Source organism: Jaculus jaculus, chromosome 13, assembly GCF_020740685.1.
Source record: "Jaculus jaculus isolate mJacJac1 chromosome 13, mJacJac1.mat.Y.cur, whole genome shotgun sequence".
Taxonomy (NCBI): Eukaryota; Metazoa; Chordata; class Mammalia; order Rodentia; family Dipodidae; genus Jaculus; species Jaculus jaculus.
The window spans coordinates 6044309-6067258 of record NC_059114.1 but is presented as its reverse complement, the minus strand read 5'-3'; the positions used below and the strand labels follow the sequence as shown (position 1 = coordinate 6067258).

Genomic DNA, 22950 nt, shown 5'->3' with positions numbered 1-22950 from the left:
CTTATTTTTCAAAATATTTTATTTATTTATTTACTCATTCATTCATCCATTTATGAGATAGAGAAAGAGGCAGATAGAAAATGGGCATGCCAAGGCCTTCAGCCAGTGCAAACGTACTCGAGACATGTGCCACCTTGTACCTCTGGTTTGTATGGGTACTGAGGAATCAAACCTGGGTCCTTAGGCTTCTCAGGCAGGCTCTTTAACCACTAAGCCATCTCTCTGGCCCTGGTTGTTTGGGTTTTTTTTTTGTTTGTTTTGGGGGGGTTTTTTTGTTTGTTTTTTGGTTTTTTTTGTTTGTTTGTTTTTTGAGGCAAGGTTTCATGTATCCCCACTGACCTGGAACTTGCTAGGATGATGCTAGAACAGTTGAGGATGACCTTGAACTCCTTTGTTTTCACCTCCCAAGTGCTGGGGTTGTAAATGTCCATCATAATGCTCAGTTACTGGGCTGCAGGGGCAGAGGTGGAACTCAGAGTAGAGAGCATGCTGGGCAAACATTCCATCAACGGAGCTATGTCCTGGTCCCAATAAAACTCTTAAAGTATTTATGGTAACAAAATGGCAAGTAATTAGAGACTTACTAAGTTGTATCTAGAGTTTATATACATCCATATTTGTAAGAAAAACTCAAATCCCTAGTAGTTCGTTTGTTTTTTGTTTGTTTCTTGTGGGTTTTTTTTTTTTCCTCCTGAGGTAGGGTCTCACTCTAGCCCAAGCTGACCTGGAACTTGCTCTCTGGCTTCAAGCTGACCAAACTCATAGTGCTCCTCCTACCTCAGCCTCCTGAGTGCTGACACTAAAGGTGCACACCACCATGTTGAGCAGGCAGGTTTCTTTCCAGCCACACGAGAGGCTGAACTCAGGCTCCCAGAGCATGCGCTCTACCCTTGAGCCACATTGCTAGACCCCAGTTTACAGTTAGGGGTAAGCAGACAGGAAGAAGGTGTGTCCTCATGTGTGTAGTTTTTTGTTTCATTTGGCAGGGAAGTTTGGGAGCTGTGGGAATGGAAGCCAGGCCTCTTGCATGCTAAGGCTTTACCACTGAGCTACATTCCCAGCCACTGATACAACTTAAAACATTCAGAGTTTTTAAAAAGCCAGGCACAGAGCCAGGTGTGGTGACATAGCTTGTAATCACAGCACTTAGAAGGTGGAGGCAGGAAGCTCTGGAGTTCAAGGTCATCCTCAGCTACAGAGTGAGTTTGAGGTCATCTTGGGCTACATGAGACCTTGTCTCAAAAAAACAAATCAAAAGAGAGAGAGAGAGAGAGAGAGAGAGAGACACGCAGGCAGGCAGCCAGGCAGTGTATCCCCTACCTTTGATGCTGGCATCAGAGAAGGGAAGGCAAGAAGATCTCTGGTTCGAGGCCTGCCTGTGCCATGTAGGAAGTCCAGGGCAGCCTGGACTACATAGTGAGACCTTATTTCAGAAAGGAAAGAAAAAGAATGCATTTCCACGTGAGAGTCCTGGGAGCACTGGGGAAGGGTTGTAACAGTGATGGCTGTGGAAGCTTGTTCCAGGCTTTCTCAACTTGGCTGTTGGCATGTTTTTCTAGAACCCTAACCCCGAGCAAGGTGGCATGCTTCCAGCCCAGCAAGGCTGTAGACGTGTGCTCTGCAGATTCTCATTCCCCTAAGGGATGTGGTAAGAACGCAGGATGGCTCGACTTTTTGAGAAGTCACAGAAGGAAATGATGCACACATGAACTGCACTTTTAAGTTTGCACATGTCGGCTGGGAATCTTTTATAAGGTGGTAAACAATTTTTTGATGGTGTCATATGAGGACCAGCTGAGGGAGCAGAATCCTGTCAGATGACGGGGCAGGGGTGTCAGGCAATCTAAACAAGCAGCCACACTGCTCATCAGCCTGACAAAGGACCTGGCAGCCTACCCATCCAGTCACTGGACCATGTGGTCAGAGGCGGGTTGTCACCATTGGAAAGACCTTTGAGTGCGAGCAAGACTGGATTTTTTAAAAAATTATATTTTATTGATGAATAAGAGAGAGAGAGAGAGAAAGCAAATGGGCTCACCAGGGCCTCTAGCCACTGCAAACAAACTCTGTCAGACACATGTACTACCTTGTGCATATGGCTTATGTGGGTACTGGGGAATTGAACCCAGGTCCTTAGGCTTCATAGGCAAGCACCTGAACCACTAAGCTATCTCTCCAGCCCCACCTTTGTTTTTAGGCAGGGCCTCACTCTAGCCTTGAACTTACAGTGATCATCCACCCCCGGCCTCCTGAGCGCTGGAACTAAACAAAGGCATGTGCCAACACTCTCAGCAGTGACCAGATTTCTTGACTTAGATCACTGTATTCTGTGTGTGGCTGAGTGTGTTGTTGACACTGTGTCTGTGGTCTCTGACACATGTGCCTTTATACTTGAGAGGCTGGCACAGTGGCCTGGACCTGGGCATAGGAGAAGGCTCCTACCAAGATGGGGCAGGGTTGGGGGAGGGCACAGGCAGGGACAGTATCAGACCCAGGAGAGCAGACAAGGTAGTGAGAACCTGCAGTTTTAAATGTAGGCCCGGCCGTCCTGAAGTTGTTTATGTGGAAGGTACAAGAATGCCAGCCCTCCCAAGAGATGGGCACTCATTTCACTTGGGCAGGGCTCAAGAATTCGCTACTTAAAATTTTGCATTCTTCATAAGCCATTTGCACAGAGAGGCTGAGAGCAGGAGCTGGTCTGTTTCCCGGGCCTTCATTTCCTTATTGTTCCGGATGAAGGCAGGTCACGAGATCATAGGAAGACCTGCAGTGCTGGCCAGACAGTCCTGCCCCTCTCGCCCTGCTCCTCCCTCTCTCAAGGGTGCTCCTGGACCCTAGCACTGCAGGAATTGGGTGACTGGGCCCCAACGCCAGAATAAAAGGCTAAAGAGGCCACTGCCTCTGCCCAAAGGCCTGACTGCACCCCGTCCATGAGGGCACTCCTAGCTAGTCGTCTGACTTCCTCTGGGCTCCAGTGGACGTTACTGTGGGAGCAGTGTGGGCAGTTGCTGGCCTGTCAGTGGTTACAAGCTCCCTGGGGAGCCACACCCGTGGGCACTCCATGCTCTCCCCTGCCTGGCCCAGCACTGCAGCTTCAGGGAAGCAAAGCTGTGGGCACTCGCCAGTAGTAAAAGCAGCCTGCAGTTTGGGACATGGGCTGCTTACATTACTTCGGGTAGCACTGTGTGGAAAATAGGCTGCCATCTGTCTTGCCCACCTCTATGGCTCTGGAAGCTCTGCCTAGTGCACCTCTGAATGCTCAGCGTGCCACACCTGACGTCAGCCAGCCAGGCGCGTAGTCCCAGCTAGTGGAGGGAGGGGCTCAGGTGAGAGGGAGACAGCTTGAGCGCGTGCAGCGCACAGAGCCTGGGTAAGAAGCAGCTTCCACCTGGGCTGTGTTTAGCACCCACCTAGCCCTTCCCCCCAGGTACCTTGAGGTACCAATGTCAGAGGTGCCCAGATGTCTCCATGGGAGCTTGGAGCTCACCAGGGGCACAGCAAGCGTCCACTGAGCACAAGTAGAGGCCTGGTGGGCAGAACTGGACTCCGCATCTGATGGGGGCACTTTCCCCCGTATCTTCCCAGGGAACAGAAGGCCAAGCGGAACAGTCAGTGGGTACCCACCCTGCCCAACAGCTCCCACCATTTAGACGCTGTGCCATGTTCCACCACCATCAACAGGAACCGCATGGGCCGAGACAAGAAGAGAACCTTTCCTCTGTGGTGAGTGATGGCTGTTCCACCCGGCCCCCGCATAGGTCCTTCTTCTCTCCTCCAATGCCTTTTGATCTCCTTCCCAGAGACACTCTGTGGTGACCCAATTGCTACCCTTTTGCTGGCACCTCCTCAAGCTGTCCCCTGACCCCTGGAGAACCGTCCCTTGCTTTCTTTCCCTTCTTGGCTCTGTAGTCTCTGACTTTTTTCCTTGTGAGCTAGGGTCTTACTCCAGCCTAGACTGGCCTCGAACTCATAGCGTTCCTCCTGAGTGCTGAGGTCAAGGGCGTGAGCCACCACACCTGGTTTATGTCACTTTTTTTCTTCACTTCCTTGACACATCAGTTCTTGGGGCGATGGGGCGGGGCACCAGTCCTTAATGCCTCTCCCCTTCCTCCTGTTTCACGAGATCCACTCTAAGGCTACCGGAACAAGCCACCGTGAGCTAGGTGGCTTACAGCAGCACATACTGATTCTGTCATCACTCGAGAAGCCTGGCTTCCACAGGCCCAAACCAGGGTGTGGGCAGGACTGTGCTTCCTCCAGAGGTTCCGGGGCAAACCTGGTACTCACCTCTTCCAGCTCTAGCCTGCCACATCACTCCAGTGTCTGCTACAGTGGTCACATGGGCTCCTCTGTCCATGTGAAGGCTTCCTCTGTGTTTGTTAAGACAATGTGTTATAATTTAGGCCCATCTGCACAACCTCTGCTTGGATCTTTTACTTACATCTGCAGGCTCTTCTTTTGGGCTCTATGAGGCATTGGTCACAGGTTTTAGGGATTAGGACATAGATGTCTGGGGGTAAACATTTCATCCCAGAGGCCCAGACCATACGAGGGATCCCCTCAAGCCCTCAGCCATGTGTTGCCTGTCTGTCTCTCACTGCCCTCACTTAAGCCCAACATTGAGCTGCTCAACTCCTTCCGTTTGCACACCCCAAATCGAGTCTTATCAGACCTCTGTTCAGCCCTCAAGGGTTTCCAGAATTGGGCTGCCCCCTGCCATTATTTGTAGCAGCTCTGCTCACCTCCCCCTGCAGTCTGCACTGGAGCCCTCCCCATGTATCCAGGAAGCACACCGTCTTGTCCTGTGGGAGAATTCACACTGAGTGGCTGAAGCCCAGTGCTTACGGCCCCACCCGCTGCCCTTACAGTGGCCTTGGACTCTGCTGCTCTGTCCCATGCTGCCCCAGCGCCGCGTGACAGTGGGAGATGGCCTTCCCCCTTACCGTGTCTCTGACTGGCGGCGCAGAGGAAAGCTACAGGCTTGAACCTCCGGGGCCCTGGGCACAGGGACCCATGGTCCTGCCTGACTGCTGCTGCTGTTTCACTTTCAGCTTTGATGACCATGACCCAGCTGTCATCCACGAGAACGCATCCCAGCCGGAGGTGCTGGTACCCATCCGGCTGGACATGGAGATAGATGGGCAAAAGCTGCGCGACGCTTTTACCTGGAACATGAATGGTATGTAGGTTGTTGATTTGGGCTGGGCTTAGGAACACACCAGGTCCATTCTGGACTTGCTACTCAGCATCCTGGCTTGGTTCATTAAAGGTGTGGTGAACCCCGGGTCCATCCTGCTTCTACACTGCTCCCTGTTGCTGTGACCAGGCAGGACCTCAGTCTGTTCTCTGTTGCTGACAGAATGTCCGAGACTGAGTAAGTTGTAAAGAAAGGAGATTTATTCTGGTTCATGGTTCTGGAGGGTAGGAAGTTTAAGGTCAGGCCACTGCCTTAGGCTGCCCTCTGGTGAAGCCTCTTGATGTTTCAACTTCCGGAAGTGGACGCAGAAGTGGTACTTGTGATTAAAGGCGAAATGAGGGAGGCCCACTCAATGGCAGCCTGCCTGTGGCAACTGAACCCTCCCACAGGAAGGAGAGCTCACCAGAGAGTACCTCTGCTGACTTGCCTCAGCCTCCAGCCTCAAGAAGAAACTACAGTTCCGGGCCGGAGGGATGGCTGCAAAGCCAAAGGACTCGGGTTCGATTCCCCAGGACCCAAGTAAGCCAGATGCGCAAGGGGGCGCATGCATCTGGAGTTCATTTGCAGTGGCTGGAGGCCCTGCCACACCTATTTACTGTCTCCCCCTCTCTCTGATTCTTTCTCTTAAAAAATAAATATTTTAAAAAAGAAGAAAATGCATTTCCAAAGTCAGACCTCCAGTTCATGGCAGTCTTCCTACCTCAGCTTCCCAGGCATGCGCACCACACCCGTGTCAGTCAGCCTCACTCCAAGTCCAGTCCCAGAGTTGCTCTTGGAACGCGACGTGGACAGGTTAGAGGGACACATGCTCTCAAACCTCGAGAGTCACTCATCTGGGAAAGAAGTTAATGCACACGTTTACTTTTTTCCCTTTTCCTAAGCTTTATCTGTCAGATGTTTTTTCTCTAGCATGGCTGGAGAACCGGAGCCTTGCACGTGCTCTGCAGTGTTCTCCCGCCGAGCTCCTCCCCAGCCAGCTGTCAGGTTTTCAACATCCGCACTGGCATTCCCACTGGCATTCCGCTAGGGAGCAGGGAGCGTCACTTTAAATGGATAAAGCTGGGAGAGGAGCGGCTCACCTGGAGCATGTTCAGGTTTCCTTTTTGTCTTCTGATCTCCTCCATATGCAAATGGAAACACTGTTGTCATTGAAGTACAGCATCAGGTTCTGTGTTTGCATTTCCTCTTACATCAGTGTCTCCCACTGGTTCCACGCAGAGTCCTTCCTCTGCCTCCTGAATTTGGGGAGTACACACACGGGCCACCGCCTCACTGGCTTCCTCATTTCTTTCTTTCTTAACTTTTCTTTATTTATTTGAGAGAGAGAAATAGGCAGGGTGTGAGAGAGAATGGGCACACCAGGGCCTTCAGCTGCTGCAAACGAACTCCAGATGCATGCATCCCCTTGTGTATCTGGCTTATGTGGATCCTGGGGGATTGAACCTGGGTCCTTTGGCTTTGCAGGCAAGCGCCTTAACCACTAAGCCATTTATTTCTCCAGCCTTGCTTTCTCATTTCTTATCTTTATAATTGGTATGGAATTTCTATTGCATTGAAGTGCCTTGCTTTGCTGAACACCCCCCACCCCCCCACCCCACCCCCACGGTGTTTAGGCTTCTGCAGTAGATGACATACTTGCTCCCAGAACTTTTCTCCCTAAGGGGATTTCCTGTGGAGAGTGTAAAGTAGTCAGTGGTGAACTTTCTGGAAAGGTTAGGCTGCTTCCTTTAGTCATCACCAGACATCTGCCATTTCAGGTCTGTGGCCAGCCTTGAGAGCCTAGTGTCTGTCTTCCAGGCCCAGGCGTTAACTGGTACCGAGGACATTCACCAGCAGTCCCTGGAGGTTGTGCTGAGGGCAGGTGGGGGCGGGGTGGCTCCCTAAGCTGGTGCCTGCTGGTGCCTGCGATCCCAGGCCAGGCCGGCCACAAAAGGAGGCGGGGCCGGAAGAATGCAGAGCTCCAGGGCAGCTAGCCTCACTTTGCAGACTGGCATTTTGCGGTGACAGAGGAGACTGTCTCAGTGAAGGCTGAGCACACCTCGTCACTGTCTTCTGAACTACACCGCGCCCCGCATGCGCTCTCACGTACACATACGTAGTGTGAGGGAACACTGCAACAGTGATGGAGCCGGGCCTGGTGGCTCACCCCGTAATCCCAGCACTGGGGAGGCTGAGGTAGGAGGATCGCCATGAACTCAAGGCCAACATAGGCCACAGAGTTTCAGGTCAGGCTAGGCCAGGTTGAGACCCTACCTATAAAGAGGTAGTCACAATATCAAATGCCGGTGAGAGGAGTCCCTCATACACTCTGGTAGGATTGTAACTGTCAGCTGGTTTGGAAAATAGGTGTTTTTTTTTTTTGGTTGTTTTGTTTTTCTTTCAAAAAGAGACAGGGGTTTTCTTCTAAAAATGAGACATGCAGCTGGGTGGTGGCTCACGCCTTTAATCCCAGCACTTGGGAGGCCAAGGTAGAAGGATCACTTTAAGTATGAGGCAGCCTGAGACTAACTCCAGGTCAGCCTGGGCTAGAGTAAGACCCTACCTTGAAAGAAAGAAAGAGAAAGAGAGAGAGAGAAAGAAAGGAAAGAAAGAAAACTAGACATGCAACTACCACATTCCTAATAGTTGCCCTCCAAAGCATGTGTTCAGGAGAAGAGAAGACATCAGCGTACACTGAAACCTGCACACACATGCTCACAGCAGATTTATACGTAATAGCCAGAGCCTGGAACTAGCCTAGATCCCCTTCACCGGGTGATCAGTAAACATATCCCCCCATAGTGTGGAAGGCTTCTTGTTAACATAAAGAAAAGGACATGGCTGGAGAGATGGTTTAACAGTTACGGCACTTGCTGGCAAAGCCAAAGGACCCCAGCTCAATTCCCCAACACCCCTGTAAAGCTGGGTGCCCAAGGTGGTGCATGCATCTGGAGTTTATTTTAGTGGCTAGAGGCACTGGCATGCCCTTTCTCTCTGTATTTGCCTCTTTCTCTGTTTCTCAAATAAATAAAAATAAAATAATTTTAAAAAGAAAAGAGCAGGCCAGGTATGGTGGTGCACACCTTTAATCCCAGCATTGGGAAGGCAGAGGTAGGAGGATCACGGTGAGTCAAGGCCACACTGAGACTACATAGTGAATTCCAGGTCTGCCTGGGCTAGAGTGAGACTCTACCTCAAAAAAAAAAAAAAACCAAAATAAATAAATAAAATAGGGCTGGAGAGATGGCTTAGCGGTTAAGCGCTTGCCTGTGAAGCCTAAGGACCCCGGTTCGAGGCTCAGTTCCCCAGGTCCCACGTTAGCCAGATGCACAAGGGGGCGCACGCGTCTGGAGTTCATTTGCAGAGGCTGGAAGCCCTGGCGCGCCTATTCTCTCTCTCTCCCTCTATCTGTCTTTCTCCCTGTGTCTGTCGCTCTCAAATAAATAAAAAAAATGAACAAAAAAAATATTTAAAAAAATAAATAAATAAAATAAAAAAGAAAAGGACAACCTGAATGAACCTCTGGAGAATATTTCAGCATAGAAAACAGTTAACCAAGCCGGGCGTGGTGGCGCACGCCTTTAATCCCAGCACTTGGGAGGCAGAGGTAGGAGGATCACTGTGAGTTCGAGGCCACCCTGAGACTCCTTAGTGAATTCCAGGTCAGCCTGGGCTAGAGTGAGACCCTAACTCAAAAAACCAAAAAATAAAAAAATAAAAAAATAAAAATGAAAACAGTTAACCACCCAAAAGAGTTGCATAGTAAGTGATTCCATTCTGTTTTTTTCTTTTTTTTTTAATTTTTTAAAATTATTTTATTTTTATTTATTTATTTGACAGAGAAAGAGGGAGGAAAGAAGGGAGAAAGAGAGAGAGAAAGAATGGGCACGCCAGGGCCTGCAGCCACTGCAAACAAACTTCAGATGCGTGTGCCCCCTTGTGCATCTGGCAAACGTGGGTCCTGGGGAATCAAACCTGGGCCCTTTGGCTTTGCAGGCAAATGCCTTAACCCCTAAGCCATCCCTCCAGCCCATGTTTGTTTGTTGTTTTTTTTTTTTTTCTTTTTTTATGAGAGAGCAAGAGAGGTTGAAAGAGAGAATTGGCATTCCAGGGCCTCTAGCCACTGCAGTCAAACTCCAAATGCATGTGCCATCTTGTGCATCTGGCTTACATGGGTTCTGTGGTATCGAACCGGGGTCCTTAGGCTTTGTAGTCAAACGCCTTAACTGCCAAGCCATCACTCCAGCCCACAATTCCATTCTTGAACTGATAAAATGATAGAAAAGGGTATCGAGGGTTGGAGTATGGATGCCAGGGAAGTGGGTGTGGCTGCGAAAGGGCAGTGTCGGCATGGGGACTGCCGTGTCCTGTCTTGATTGCCCAGAGTCCTGGTTGTGAGATCACACCCTGGTAAAGCTGAGGTGTGTTTGCAGGATGTGGCCAGGAGGGAGGGGTTTTTGTCCTCTGCTCCCTGTTCTTGCCATCCCCAGCTGCACGAGGGGGAGGGGAGGTCTGGTGGAGGACTGGGTGAGAGAGCCCTGGCCAGGTATCAGTCCCATGATGGGATGCTCTGTCTCCATGACTGCAGAGAAGCTCATGACCCCAGAGATGTTCTCAGAGATCCTTTGTGACGACCTGGATTTGAACCCGCTGGCATTTGTGCCCGCCATCGCCTCTGCCATCAGACAGCAGATTGAATCCTATCCCACAGACAGCATCCTGGAGGACCAGTCTGACCAGCGGGTCATCATCAAGGTAGGTGCTGAGACGAGCCTCGTGCTATGGGACAGGCCATCTGCCCAGCCCAGACATATCTATTACTAGAATTTTTTTTGTTTTTTTGTTTTTCAAAGTAGGGTCTCACTCTAGCTCACGGTGGCCTCGAACTCATGGTGAGCCTTCTACCTCTGCCTCCCAAGGCTGGGATTAAAGGCATGCACCACCATGCCCGGCTGGAATTTAAATATGCTGTTGAGTGCAGTCTGCTAGTGTTTTGTTTTTGGCTTTATGTTGTTTGGTTTTTGCTTATTCATTTGTTTGTTTGCATGGAGGGGTGGTGAGAGAGAGAGAGAGGGAATGCACACACCACGGCCTCAGGCTGCTTTGTACATTTGGTGTTTTTTGGTTTTTTTTCTTTCATGGGTATTGGGGAATCAAACCAGTGTCATTTCTCTAGCCTTTATTTTATTTATTTGTTTGTTTGTTTTGAGGCAGGGTCTCAGGCTGTGTGGTACTACCTCACTGTGTAGCCCATGCTCTCCTTGAACTCATAGCAGTCCTCCTGTCTCAGCCTCCTGAGTGCTGAGCTTGCACCCGTGAGCCACCATGCCAGGCCGCCTTTTACTTTTTGTTGTTGTTGTTGTTTATGTTTGTTTATTTGAAAGTGACAGAGAGAGGCAGAGAGAGAATGGGCGCACTAGGGCCTCCAGCCATTGCAAACGAACTCCAGACACCTGTGCCCCCTTGTGCATCTGGCTAACATGGGTCCTGGGGAATCAAGCCTCGAACCAGGGTCCTTAGGCTTCACCAGCAAGCGCTTAACCACTAAGCCATCTCTCCAGCCCCGCCTTTTACTTTTTGAGATTGAGTCTCATGTAGCCCACCTCCTGGGCTTTTAGATTTTTGTTGAAGATTTTTGAATGTGTGCTCATGAAGGACGTTGGTGTGTAGTTTTCCTGCCATCAGCTGTGAAATAACTTCCCTCTTCAGTTAGAGTTTGAGAAGTCTTGGTGTTCGTTCCTGGAGGGTTTGGCAGACTCCACAGTGAAGCTACCAGCTTAAAGGTTTTCTTCTCAGGTGTTTTGTTGTTGCGCGCGTGTGCGTGCGTGCATGCATGCATGTGTGCGTGTGTGTGTGTGTGTGTGTGTAGGTCAGCTGTCAGCTGTGGGTGTTGTCCTCAGTCTCCACTTGGTTCTTGTTTTTTGTAGTTTTTCACTACTGTTTTTTTCTTTTTAACTTATTTATTAGAGACAGAGAGAGGGAGAGTCGGTGTGCCAGGGTATTCAGCCACTGCATACAAACTCCAGACACATGCACTTGTGTATCTGGCTTATGTGGGACCTGGAGAATCGAACCTGGTTCCTTAGGTTTCATAGGCAAGTGCCTTAACCACTAAGCCATTTCTCCAGCCCTTTGGTTTTTCGAGGCAATATCTGGTTCTGGCCTAGGATGACCTGTAATTCACCATATAGCTTCAGGCTGGCCTCAAACTCACAGTGATCCTCCTCCCTATGCCTCCCAAATGCTGGGATTGAAACAGGGTTTCTCATTGAACTTGGAGCTCACCAGTTTGGCTAGACTCCCCGGCCCCTGTCTCTCCCTCCTCAGTGCTGGGCATCTGAAGTCGGGGCCTCATGCTTGCGTGGCAAGCACTTTACCCGGTGGGTCAGATGTTTAATTCAGTTTGCTTACTAATTAATGCTTTTGCCAGAAATGTGAGTTTGTTTTCACTAACCAATTTCAATTACATATTATAACCAACTAACAGAAAAAGAACATTATTAAGAAGGAAGACAGCTGGGCGTGGTGTCACACACCTTTAATCCCAGCACTCGGGAGGCAGGGGTAGGAGGATCGCCATGAGTTCGAGGCCACCCTGAGAATACAGAGTGAATCCCAGGTCAGCCTGGGCTAGAGTAAAACCCTACCTCGAAAAACAAACAAAAAAAAAAAAGGAGGAGGAGGAGGAAGAAACCTGGGTATGGTGGCGCAGGCCCTTAATCCCAGCATTTGTGAGGCAGAGGTAGGAGGATCACCATGAGTTGGAGGCCACCTGAGACTCCATAATGCATTCCAGGTCAGCTGAGCTAGAGTGAGACCCTACCTGGGGAGGGGAAGGGGAGAAAGAAGTGTCTAGGGACATGGCTCAGCTATTAAAAGCACTTGCTTGCAAAGTCTGTCAACCTGGTTCAGTTCCCAAGTACCCATGTAAAGCCATATGCACAAAGCAGCACATGCATCTGGAACTCATTTGCACTACAAGGGGCCCTGGAGTGCCCATACTTTCTCTCTCTCCCTCCCTCCCTCCCTCTCTCTCTCTCTCTCTCTGTGTGTGTGTGTGTGTGTGTGTGTGTGTGTGTGTGTGTGTGTGTGTGTGTCTGTCTGTCTCTGTCGCCCTGTGCAAATAAATACTAAAGTAAGTGGAGAAAGGGCTGCAGCGCACACGGGAGTCTCGGGTTCAGAGCTGCACATGGAGCTGGGCCGCGCTGGCTGGGGGATGGTTCAGCTGTCAAAGGCTCTTGCTCGCAGAGCCTGCTGGCCCAGGCTCAATGACCCAGTACCCACGGAAAGTCAGACACACAAAGTGGTGCAGGCATTTGGAGTTTGTTTGCAGTAGTTTGAGGCTCTGGTGTATCCATGCTCTCTTTCATAAATAAAAATATTTTAAAAATAAACAGCGGGGAGCTGGAGAGATGGCTTAGCGGTTAAGCGCTTGCCTGTGAAGCCTAAGGATCCCGGTTTGAGGCTCGATTCTCCAGGACCCACGTTAGCCAGATGCACAAGGGGGCACACGCGTCTGGAATTCGCTTGCAGTGGCTAGAGGCCCTGGCGTGCCCATTCTGTCTCTTTCTATATCTGCCTCTTTCTCTCTCTCTGTCTGTTGCTTTCAAATAAATAAAAATAAACAAAAAACTACATAGTGAATTCCAGGTCAGCCTGGGCTAGAGTGAGACCCTATCTCGAAAAACCAAAAATAAAATGAAAAATAAAAAGAGGTATGATGGATTGTGCCAAGCCCTAAAAGGCAGACCCTCTCGGGACAGCCTGGGAGGTTTGTGGCATCTGTACTGTTTTGCAAAAGGACAAGGGCCAGCCTGAGTTCTCAGCTCATGAGTTATGGTCCATAAGGCCTAGCAGCTCAGAGCGGCATGTCCTCACCTCCTCACAGCCTTCCCGGCTGGGACAGCTCTTCCTGCCCTCACTGTGTGCATTGGCTCTTGCACAGCTGAACATTCATGTGGGAAACATCTCCCTGGTGGACCAGTTTGAGTGGGACATGTCGGAGAAGGAGAACTCACCCGAGAAGTTTGCCCTGAAGCTGTGCTCAGAGCTGGGCCTGGGCGGGGAGTTTGTTACCACCATCGCGTACAGCATCCGGGGACAGCTGAGCTGGCATCAGAAGACCTACGCCTTCAGGTAGGATGATCTGATCGTGTCTGAATACACACACAGGTGCGCTTGTGTGCGCACACACACACTTTTCCCTGTGTTCCTCTGCCAACCCCTGGCCCCTTTGAGAAAGGACTTCTCTGTGGAGCTGTCCGCCTTTAGCAATTCTCTCAAGTTTGGTGGCGACCTGGCTGTTATCTGTCCTCCTCCTGCCTCACGCACCCGGCACAGATTCAGTGCCCACTAGTGAGGCTCTGATGTCCCCGTGTCCCACAGCCACTCTGAGGCCCTCCTTCCTTGGCAAGGTTTCCCCAGTCAACACACAGCTCTACCCTGTTTTGTTTTGTTTTGTTTTGTTTTGTTTTGTTTTGTTTTGTTTTGTTTTGAGGTAGGGTCTCACTCTAGCCCAGGCTGACCTGGAATTCACTATGGAGTCTCAGGGTGACCTCTAACTCATGGCGATCCTCCTACCTCTGTCTCCCAATTGCTGGGATTAAAGGCGTGCGCCACCATGCCTGGCCTCTGTGTTTGCGCTCTTGTCCAGCCTGTTCTGTCAGGGTTCTCCTCACCCCAGATTCTTATCGGTCTTAAATAAGGGCCCTCAGGAGTCCTCCACAGCTCTTACCTTGGATACTTATGTTCAGTCACACCATACTGGTTACCACAGAAGAGGAAGAGGCAGGTCACCCTGACCTCTGCCTACAGCATCAGGCTGGCTAGGTAGGCCGAAGTGACAGAGCCTTCCAGTTCATTTCCCCTCACCCCCAAAGACCCTTCCAGCCAGACCCCTCTGTGCTGGGAGTGGGAGCCCATGGTCTTACCGCTGCTGGGAGCTTTTCTGGTTGAGATGATGTGCGGGGTTGGGTGCCGCCAAGTACCCATGTGTCAAAACAGGGTGCTAGGATTGGTTGTGCCTTAAGACTGCCATAGTCTGGGTGCTGTCTTAGCTCTGAGGACAGCCCAAAGTGCTCAGGAGGGGGAGAACTAAGGTTTTTTGGTTTTTTTGTTTGTTTGTTTTGTTTTGTTTTTTGAGGTAGGGCTTTGCTCTGGTCCAAGCTGACCTAGATTTCACTATGTAGTCTCAGGGTGGCCTTGAACTCAAGGCAGGCTCTCTGCCTCCCAAGTGCTGGGATTAAAGGTGTGTGCCACCACGCCTGGCATCATTTTACAAAGACATTACCATCCACGGAGCCTGCTAGTGGGTTTGTGGCTAAGCTGTGTTTCCCAGACATCCCAAGAACCATCTTCCTTAGACCTTCCTGTAAACCTGAGCAGGCAAGAAAGAGTGAGGCCCACCCACAGAGTGCAGGCCCTGCACACACTCTGAGCCCCAGTACGTACTACGCTAAGCCAGTACATGAGTTGCCTGCCGTGACCCCTCCACCAGCCCACCAGCTAAGCAGCTCTGCTTCCAGCCCTGGGGTCTGGCTCACACTTCACCATCTTGAAGGAAGACTGTCCGTGGCCACAGCCAAGGTGTCCATCCGCCCCGCACAGAGCCAGGGCCAGCAGGCCCGAGTCAGTCTAGGTGGCCTTGCTCCCTGGAGGCAGCTGAGGTTCTGTGACACCTGGAAACACTGTGCAGGTGCTGGACGTAGCTGACTCGGAGCTCCCGTCCCCCGGTGTCAGTCAGTGGGACCCGCTTTCAGGACTTGCACCTGCAGGCAACAGCTTGCTGCTGCCAGCAGCCAGTTGCTGAGGGTCAACCGTCCACTTGCCACTGGTACAGCTGTCGGGGCTAAAGAGATGCAGCGCCAGGCTCGTGACAGTCCTGCTGGCATCTTTGCCCTCAGTGGCCGGTACTTGGCAACATCTGTCTGCTCAGCTATCAGGTGGCCCAAGCCATCAGCTCAATTTCTTGCAAAGCTCTTGGCTGCCTACAGTTCTAAAGTGCCCCTAGAGCCCAGGAAGCCGCTGACAATGTCACATCAGGACCAGGGGCCACTGACTGAATTATAAGTGTAGACCCTCACAGCTTGGACCCCAGTCCTGGTGTGTCTCTGGTGCTTGGTACAAGTTTCAAATGCTTAGGAGTAAAAGTGGGACCATCCTGCTGGGGGCACACGTATGTCCCCTCCACTGTGGTCTGTATGGGTTCCTGGGAGGTGTCCCTAGTATGTATTTTTAGCATGAAGGAGTGCTCGTGTCTCCTCAGCTGACCAAGCCTGGTGAACTCTTTAAGCCTGTCCTGCGTGTCCTGCTGAGTTTGGGAAACTGGGATGTTCCGCACAGGAAGAGACCCGGTAGGGTGACAGCCCGGGAAAGCAAGGTCACAAGCCAGCTCCTCTTAAACTCCACAGTCCAGGGGCAGAAGCCCAGCCCACTGTGTCAGAACTTGTGCCCCTTGGTGCCCCCTGCATTCTTGCCTACAGCACCGCCGCACCCCAGGAACTTGGAATTAGAGACTTCTTAACCACTCTCCCAGGAAGACCTTTGTTATCCTACTGGTCTCTCGTCCCTTCTTGAGGGAAGGAGCCCTGGCCTGGTCTCTGTGCCAAGGACAGAACAGGACAAGTGCTGAGTCACATGGCTCCTTTAAAAGAGTTTTAAGTTATAGACTTCCATTATCTTATGTTAGAAGCACACTAAATTCCATCCAGCCAGTCTGCCAATTCCTGCCCCTTACAGCTTTCCAGAATTCCCATGCCCCACCTCCAGTGCATGGGCATTGGCTGTGCTGATGGTTCAGCCAAGCAAGCCACTGGTCACAGGATATGCATGAGCAAGGCCATGGTGCCCATGCATTTTAAGGGAACCAGAACAAAGAACAGACCATGCCCTTTAACAGTGGGGTCATCAGGTGTGGCACGGGCAGAGGTGGGAAGCACGAGAGAAAAACAGCTAGATTAGTGCCGTAGGGATACAAAGATGAATGATTTTTGCTCTTTTTCTGGGGGGGGGGGTTCCAGGTTGGATCTCACTGTAGCCCAGGCTGAGTCTCAGGGCGGCTCAAACGATGATCCTTCTGCTTCAGTCTCCCAAGCTAGGTAGTAAGTTTGCACCGCCATGCCCAGCTGAATTGTTTCTGTGTTCTACACACGTTCCTCAGTAGGTATGGCTGCCCCATGCCTGCCATTTTCCTCTCCTGACAGAGTTCTTGGCAGCACGGGTTTCATCCTGACACAGGTGTGCGTCAGGTGCTGATTGTTCCGGGTCCCAGCTGAGTCCTCAGTGTGGGAGGTGAACTGTGCAAACGTCACGTGGTGGTGCTTGGCTCTTCTGGCTGAGCAGCCTTGGGCAGGCTCACCATGAGCGTCAGTCCCTGCTCCCATGGTTACCTGACACCCCTTTGGCCTGGATGTCTGTGTCCCCACCTATGCATTTTAGAATAGTAGCAACGTCCAAGGTCCTTACTGGCCTCAAAACCTGTGAGTCAGGATCCCTTTGGAGGAGTGAGAAGTGTCGGACCCCAGCAGCCCCCAACTTGAAACTCATAGTTGTTTGCCTACGCCCCTCTCGACCCAGAGCAGCTGCTTGTGCTGCCTCGGGCTGTCCTGTGGCTGTCTCAGGCCCATCCTCCCATGGCTGTCTCAGGCAGTGCTTATTTTAGAACAAGCCCACAGGAATGGAATATTCCAGAGTCAAGGGGAGGTAAACAAAGGAGCCTCTGGGCTTACTCGGCAGCTCTTGTTTAAATTCAGAAGAAAACATGTTTTGCTTCTCTCTGCCTGGCTTTGGTGTCTTTCATGTCTGCTCTCCCATGGGAGGCAAACTGGAGGTGGCAGATGATGTTTGGGGGAGTCTGTGGCTACACTATTCCTGGATTATCAAACTGCTGAGGAGGGGTCATTCCCAGGACACCACAGGAGTGGGGGCTGACTAGCCCCTCGCTTCTGAGTCACCAGCACATGCCTGGTCTTCCAGTCCGTGAGGGCCCCATCAGTGTGAATGTTGTGGACTGAGCTTCAGTAGTGAAGTCAGGGTTGCCCTGGTCTGTGATGCCAGCCTCAGCCAGCACCCTGGCCTTTCTGGACCATACCCAGCTTCAGCTACTGGTGCAGTGTGTACTGACTTGGTATGGTGATAAGGTGTGGACTCTGCAGTGAGATCTGGTGCAGTGTGTACTGACTTGGTATGGCGATGAGGTGTGGACTCTGCAGTGAGGTCTGGTGCAGTGTGTACTGACTTGGTATGGCGATGAGGTGTGGACTCTGCAGTGGGGTCTGGTGCAGTGTGTACTGACTTGGTATGGCGATGAGGTGTGGACTCTGCAGTGAGATCCAGTGCAGTGTGTACTGACTTGGTATGGTGATAAGGTGTGGACTCTGCAGTGAGGTCTGGTGCAGTGTGTACTGACTTGGTATGCTGATAAGGTGTGGACTCTGCAGTGAGATCCGGTGCAGTGTGTACTGACTTGGCACGGTGAGGTGTGGACTCCAGTGAGGTTCGGTGCAGTGTGCACTGACTTGGTATGGTGATAAGGTGTGGACTCTGCAGTGAGGTTCGGTGCAATGTGTACTGACTTGGTATGGTGAGGTGTGGACTCTGCAGTGAGGTCCATTAGGGGATGCTTCACTGTAGCCCACCATCACACAAGCTTGTAGGCTATGTGAGGAGGCGCCTGGCTCCTAGGAAGCTTCTGAAATGGATGTGTGCTCTCCATGGGTACTTTCCTGCTGCAAGATGGGAAAGCAAGTCTGGAAGAGGTAGTGGGCTCGGCCACACCTCCCCCAGCACGCCTGTGACCAAGCTGACCCACTCCCACCTTGGTGTCCATCTGACCAGAAGAGCAAACTGATGGCCCCCTACAGGGGAGTCAGTCAGGTGGTCTCTGGGCCACAGTGTGGACCCCACAGAATGGGCTTGAGGGTAGCTATGTGCAACCTCGAGCAGGCCAGCCCAGCAGCTTCTTTGAGAAGAGCAAGGCTCTGGGCAGAGTTCTTCTCCCACTCGCTGTTATCTCCCTGATTTGGGTCTTAGCGTGGCCTGCCTGGAGAGGGTGGACAGGCCTCTGCCTTTGGCGGCAGCCCAGCAACAGCGGTCTGGGCCAGTCACCGTTGTGTCATGGGAATGACCTCCAGACAGCAGACACCTCACTTGTCCCTCGAGGCACCAGAGAGGCCCACAAAGGGTCAATTGTTGAAGGTTGGCTTTCAAGGTATGCCCCGGGTCATGGGCAGCAGTCTCTCTCTTGGGGCATGTCCTGGCATACCCAGCAGCTATGTTGAGGCTCAAGAGGAAGGCTGGCTATGGAAATGGGCCTTCCACCATGCCCTGGCTGTCTGCTGAGGGACAGTGGGCCGGAGAGCAGTGGTTTCTGGGGACTTCATTGCTGCTGCTCTGTGAGGTGACCTTTATCCCCTCCCTGTCTCCTGGGCCACAGTGAGAACCCCCTGCCCACGGTGGAGATTGCCATCCGGAACACAGGGGATGCTGACCAGTGGTGCCCCCTGCTGGAGACCTTGACTGACGCGGAGATGGAGAAGAAGATCCGAGACCAGGACCGCAACACAAGGTACCTGCCCACGGGCACTGGCTTCCCGGGGAACCACAGTCCACAGGAAGAACTTAGGCTTCCAGAGGCACCTGGTGGGGAATTGGGGCCCCAGGGTAGCTTTCCCTCTAGAGAACTAAACAAGCCCTGCAGTAGTGTCTATGAGAGCTGGGCAGAGCCTGTGTAGCATACTGGCTAGGGACCATCCCTGCTGGGTAGGCTACTCTGGGGAACCATGCAAGACATGGTTCTGGGACAGTCCCGTCTGACCACCTGTTCTCCTTTAGGCGAATGAGGCGTCTGGCCAACACTGCCCCAGCCTGGTGACCAGGCCACCCATGCTCAGCTCCCACGGAGCAGCTCTGAAGATTGGACTGCCTGTCCTTCTCCTCTGGCAAGAAATGCAAGGGGACAGCCAGTACCAGGCTGAGGGATAGCTGGCACAGGGGCGTTGGTGGGGACCTCCAGGCTGCCTTCCCCCGGCACACAGTCCAGTTGCTGAGCCCCGGTTGCCTCCCACCCCCAGCTCTGCACCCCAGTTTGGATTCAGAAGCTTCATGTTGGGTTATTATGTTTTTGTATAGGAGCCCCAGGCAGGGCTAGCATCACTTTCCAAATAAAAGTCAATGTGTTTAATTTCTTCGGTGTGGTGGCATGAAAGTGAGAGAGGCCAGGCTGGGGGCTGAGCAAGGTCTGTCTAGAGGAAGTGAGGCCAAGGCCAAGGCGCCAAGTCTGGTCCTGGGCTTCAGACTCCCAGGCAGTTAGGCGGGGCTAGTCGGCGGTCTCCAGTCAGGCAGCACAGTGAGGCCCCTGAACCGGAGGCCTGCTCTTGCTCACCTCTGAGCCTTCCAGCTTCCCACAGAGGTTCAGCAAGTCCTTGGAAGGAGGAGTGTGGCTGAGGCTCAGGGTGGGCCCACCTAGCTTTTAGGAACAGCCCACCCCTGCTCCAGCCAGCCCTGCTGCATCCCAAAAGGCCGCCAGCCAGGGGTCTTGCTGCAGTGGGCTTCCCTCAAGAGAGGTGGTCCTGAGTGGACACTGCCTGCACATCACTAGCCTGAACATAGACATCTGTGTGTCCCAGATCCAGCTACACCCCCAAACAGGCACAGGGCCAGCCTCCCCCTCCTGTCTGTTGTGTGGGGAGGGGGCCTAGCCCTTCACTAAACCCTTCCTTCCCCCCAGCCCCTTCCTAGTTTGTGAGGAGGAACAGGTTGAGCTCCATGAAGGGGCAGGTGTCAACTCTGAGCAGAGCACCGCTCGGCAAACTGAAGGCTACTGAAGACAGCGGTCCCTGCTCCTGGCTGTAGCCACCCTCTCGTGGGCAGCTCCTTCCTGCAAGGGCAGGGCTGAGGGCAGAGGCTGCTCTCCTCCCAGGGAGAAAGCTTCCCCCTTGGGGCTCCCAACTGTCTGATGTAGGCAGCCCGCCTCTCTGGCCAGGAAGCCCAACGGTTTGCTCGCAGGACCTCTGCCCATGAGAAATCACGAAGGACTTGACTGGAAGATCCTACACACGAGAGTCCAGGCCAAGCTGGCCTTGGAAACGAACGGCCTCCTTTGCCGAGGGGTGCGCACACTACTCAAGGCAGGCGTGGCAGGTAAGTCACCTGTTTGGGGGGGGTTGGTGCTCTGTCCCGCTGGTTTCTGTTCCCTTTAAGCCCCTCCAGCCTCTACAGCAGCAGAGCTACTGCTTCGGGGTTTCTCCACAAAACTGAGGTCAGACAACAGCAACCATTGTTTGTCAGCCCGGAAGTGACAAGCTGTGGCTGGGACTCCCATGCTGCGGAGTATTGAGAAAGCTCTAGTTTGACAGGCAGGGAGCCAAGAGGAAGCTGGCCATGTCTGATGCTCACAGCTCACAGACCAGGGAACTGCATGTGGGGAGACAGAAAGGCAAAACTCTTCCCAGAGGTCTGCCAGGCACAGGGTACTGCCAGGGCAGAGCTTCTCACAGGAAGAGCAGTGGATCCAGACCTGGTCCTCTGCACCTGAGCCTGAGGCCTCGGGGCCACCTGATGGGAAACAAGGTGAAGACCCACTTGGGGGGGCTGTGGGTTAAGAATACAGGTCAGGTGGACATCACCTTAAAGGCACCCCTAGGCAGGATACTTGTCCGCTGGGCATGGTGTTGGCCCCAGCCTGAGGTCTGTTTGCGTGGTGGGGCACAGAGGCCTGGGGTTGGTAGCACTTGTCCCCGAGGCGCCAGCAGACTGGGGATGAGAGTGGACAGTCTGGCAGAGTTCTGCTGGGCACCATGGACACTGCTGGCCCTCTCTGCGCCCCATGTCCTGCCACCTACAGTCGGACAGAGAAGGCCCGTCAGAGCTAGGGCCATGGACAGCTTCCGTGTTACGGCAGGGGCGAAGGGGAAGCAGACCTGGGCCAGCCACAGCCGTTCACTGCTCTGGGGGTGGCAGATGGGGTCCTGGCTGCTCCTCTGGAAGAGGCTGATAATTGGGGTCCTCCTGAGGGGCATCCAGTAGCAGCTTCCTGTGAGGAGAGGCCCATACTGAGCAGAGGCCACCACAGGATTCCTCCATGGGGTGGGGAGTCACCTCCAGCACTCACAGAAAGCCAGGGGTCAGTAGCAGTCTCTTGCCTCCAGGCTGATTGGGGAAGACATCTTCCAGGAAATAATAGACATGGCCCACAGCAATTCCTGCGAGACAGTCACAGGCTAGCAGAGGCCACCCTCCAACAGCCTGAATATCTTCAATGTCTACCAGGGCCGGCCTTCCTTGAAGGACAGGCTTAGAGGCTGCAGGGACGTAGTGGACTGGGCTTGGGGGCAGAAGACGTGGTGGGTCCTGGGAGCAGAGAAGCAGGCACTGCCAGTAGAGACTAACACTAACATGCCGTCAGCAGGTCACCACCGCACATGCAAATCCTGTGGACCAGCAGACTTTTGGGGGGAGCAAAAGAACAGAAACCAGGACAGGAAGAGGGGGTGGGGTGGAAGAGAGGTCCAGTGCAGGGGCGAAGAGTTCTGCGGGGTAAGTGGAGCGGGCCAGCAGGCAGGCTCACCAAGCAGGTCTGTGAGGACTGAGTTGCCCAGCAGCAGTGAGAAGCCCATGAGAGCCCAAGGCAGGAATGGCGCCTGGAAGTTGAGTAAACCAAAAAAATTGACCCTCACTAGAGGGCTGCGTCGGCTCCACACGTACACCAGCATGGCCATGAGGGCCTGTCCCAGGAAGAAGAGGCTACCCAGGAGTCCCAACAGCTGGGCCGGAGTCAAGGTTCCTGGAGCAAGGCTTAGTCCACAGGGCCTCCCGGACTCCCCTTCGCTCTGTGGCCCTCGGGCCCGTCCCCAGGGCTCCATCACTGTATATGCTTGTGCCTCGGTCTCTTGAAACTACTTGCATTTGGGGGTTCAGCTCTCAGTACCTGACCTGGCTATCTCTGTTGTGTTCTACCTGGGCCCTGAAGCGCTGGCGCCTAGAGCTGAGCACGCATGACTGCTCAACACATCCTAAGCCCTGAACACCTGTCACTCCAGGCCCGGGCCCCCCAGGGGCTAAGACAGCCAGAACGAAGCGTCCCCTGGCCCAGGAGAAGGATACTGTCATAAGGACACCGCCAAAGAAAAACATGAAGACAAAGTCGGCTGTGCGACCCCGGAAGGACCCTTCCTCCAGCATGCGACAGTAGCGGAACCTGCAAGGTTGGTACAGGAAATGCTACTCGGGCGTTGCCTCAGTTTCCCCATTCCCAGGCCACCTACCACCCAGCAACCTCCCCCTCCACGCCCCACCATCCCAGCAGCCTACACAAAGAGCATGTTGAACAAGAAGCCGAATCCCAGGTGACCGAAGAAGAGGAAGCTAGTGACGAGCCTCCAGACCTGTAAAGGAGTGGAGGGGACCAAGGCGGTGGGGTTGGAAGTGGGGAGGGGGTGAAGGCCAAGGCCTACGACAGGTGCTGGGGGGCAGGGGCGGCCTCACCTGGAACTTCCGGAACACCAGGTGGGGGTTGAAGTACAGCTGGAAAGGACTGAGGAGGTCCAGCTGCTGTGGGGCCAGGGGACCGACGGGTCAGGGAGTGTGGCCCCCAGGGCTCCCACCCCAACCCCCCATCACCTCCTTGCACCCCCAGGAGCTGTAACCACAGCGCCGGCCCGCTCACCACGGCGGCTGTAGTGAGCACGCAGGCCGTGGTGTAGGCGCGCGTCACCGCGGGCACCTGCGAGAACTCGGTCGCCAGGCCTCGCCAAGCCATCGAACCTAGCTTCCGCGCC

General features: G+C 53.1%; 2 protein-coding genes across 3 annotated transcripts in view; one reads left to right on the top strand and one right to left on the bottom strand.

Annotated features, from left to right (window-relative positions):
• The window catches only part of Smarcb1 (SWI/SNF related, matrix associated, actin dependent regulator of chromatin, subfamily b, member 1), a 27134-nt gene extending 7779 nt beyond the window's left edge, over positions 1-19355 (top strand). For both annotated transcript variants that reach the window (XM_004670939.2, XM_004670938.2), the window contains exons 4-9: positions 3586-3723; positions 5052-5179; positions 9765-9931; positions 13122-13312; positions 18609-18740; positions 19007-19355. In XM_004670939.2, coding sequence (XP_004670996.2) covers positions 3586-3723; positions 5052-5179; positions 9765-9931; positions 13122-13312; positions 18609-18740; positions 19007-19046 — 796 coding nt within the window. In that variant the 3' untranslated portion in view covers positions 19047-19355. The remainder of the gene's footprint in view (positions 1-3585; positions 3724-5051; positions 5180-9764; positions 9932-13121; positions 13313-18608; positions 18741-19006) is intronic.
• Positions 19123-22950, bottom strand: Derl3 (derlin 3). The gene is made up of 8 exons (XM_004670937.3): positions 22839-22950; positions 22658-22723; positions 22484-22557; positions 22277-22370; positions 21741-21936; positions 21285-21375; positions 21094-21206; positions 19123-21011 (listed from the first exon to the last, which is right to left on the bottom strand). The coding sequence occupies exons 1-7, from the start codon at positions 22929-22931 to the stop codon at positions 21113-21115; spliced, it is 708 nt and encodes a 235-aa protein (XP_004670994.1). The 5' UTR covers positions 22932-22950; the 3' UTR covers positions 19123-21011; positions 21094-21112.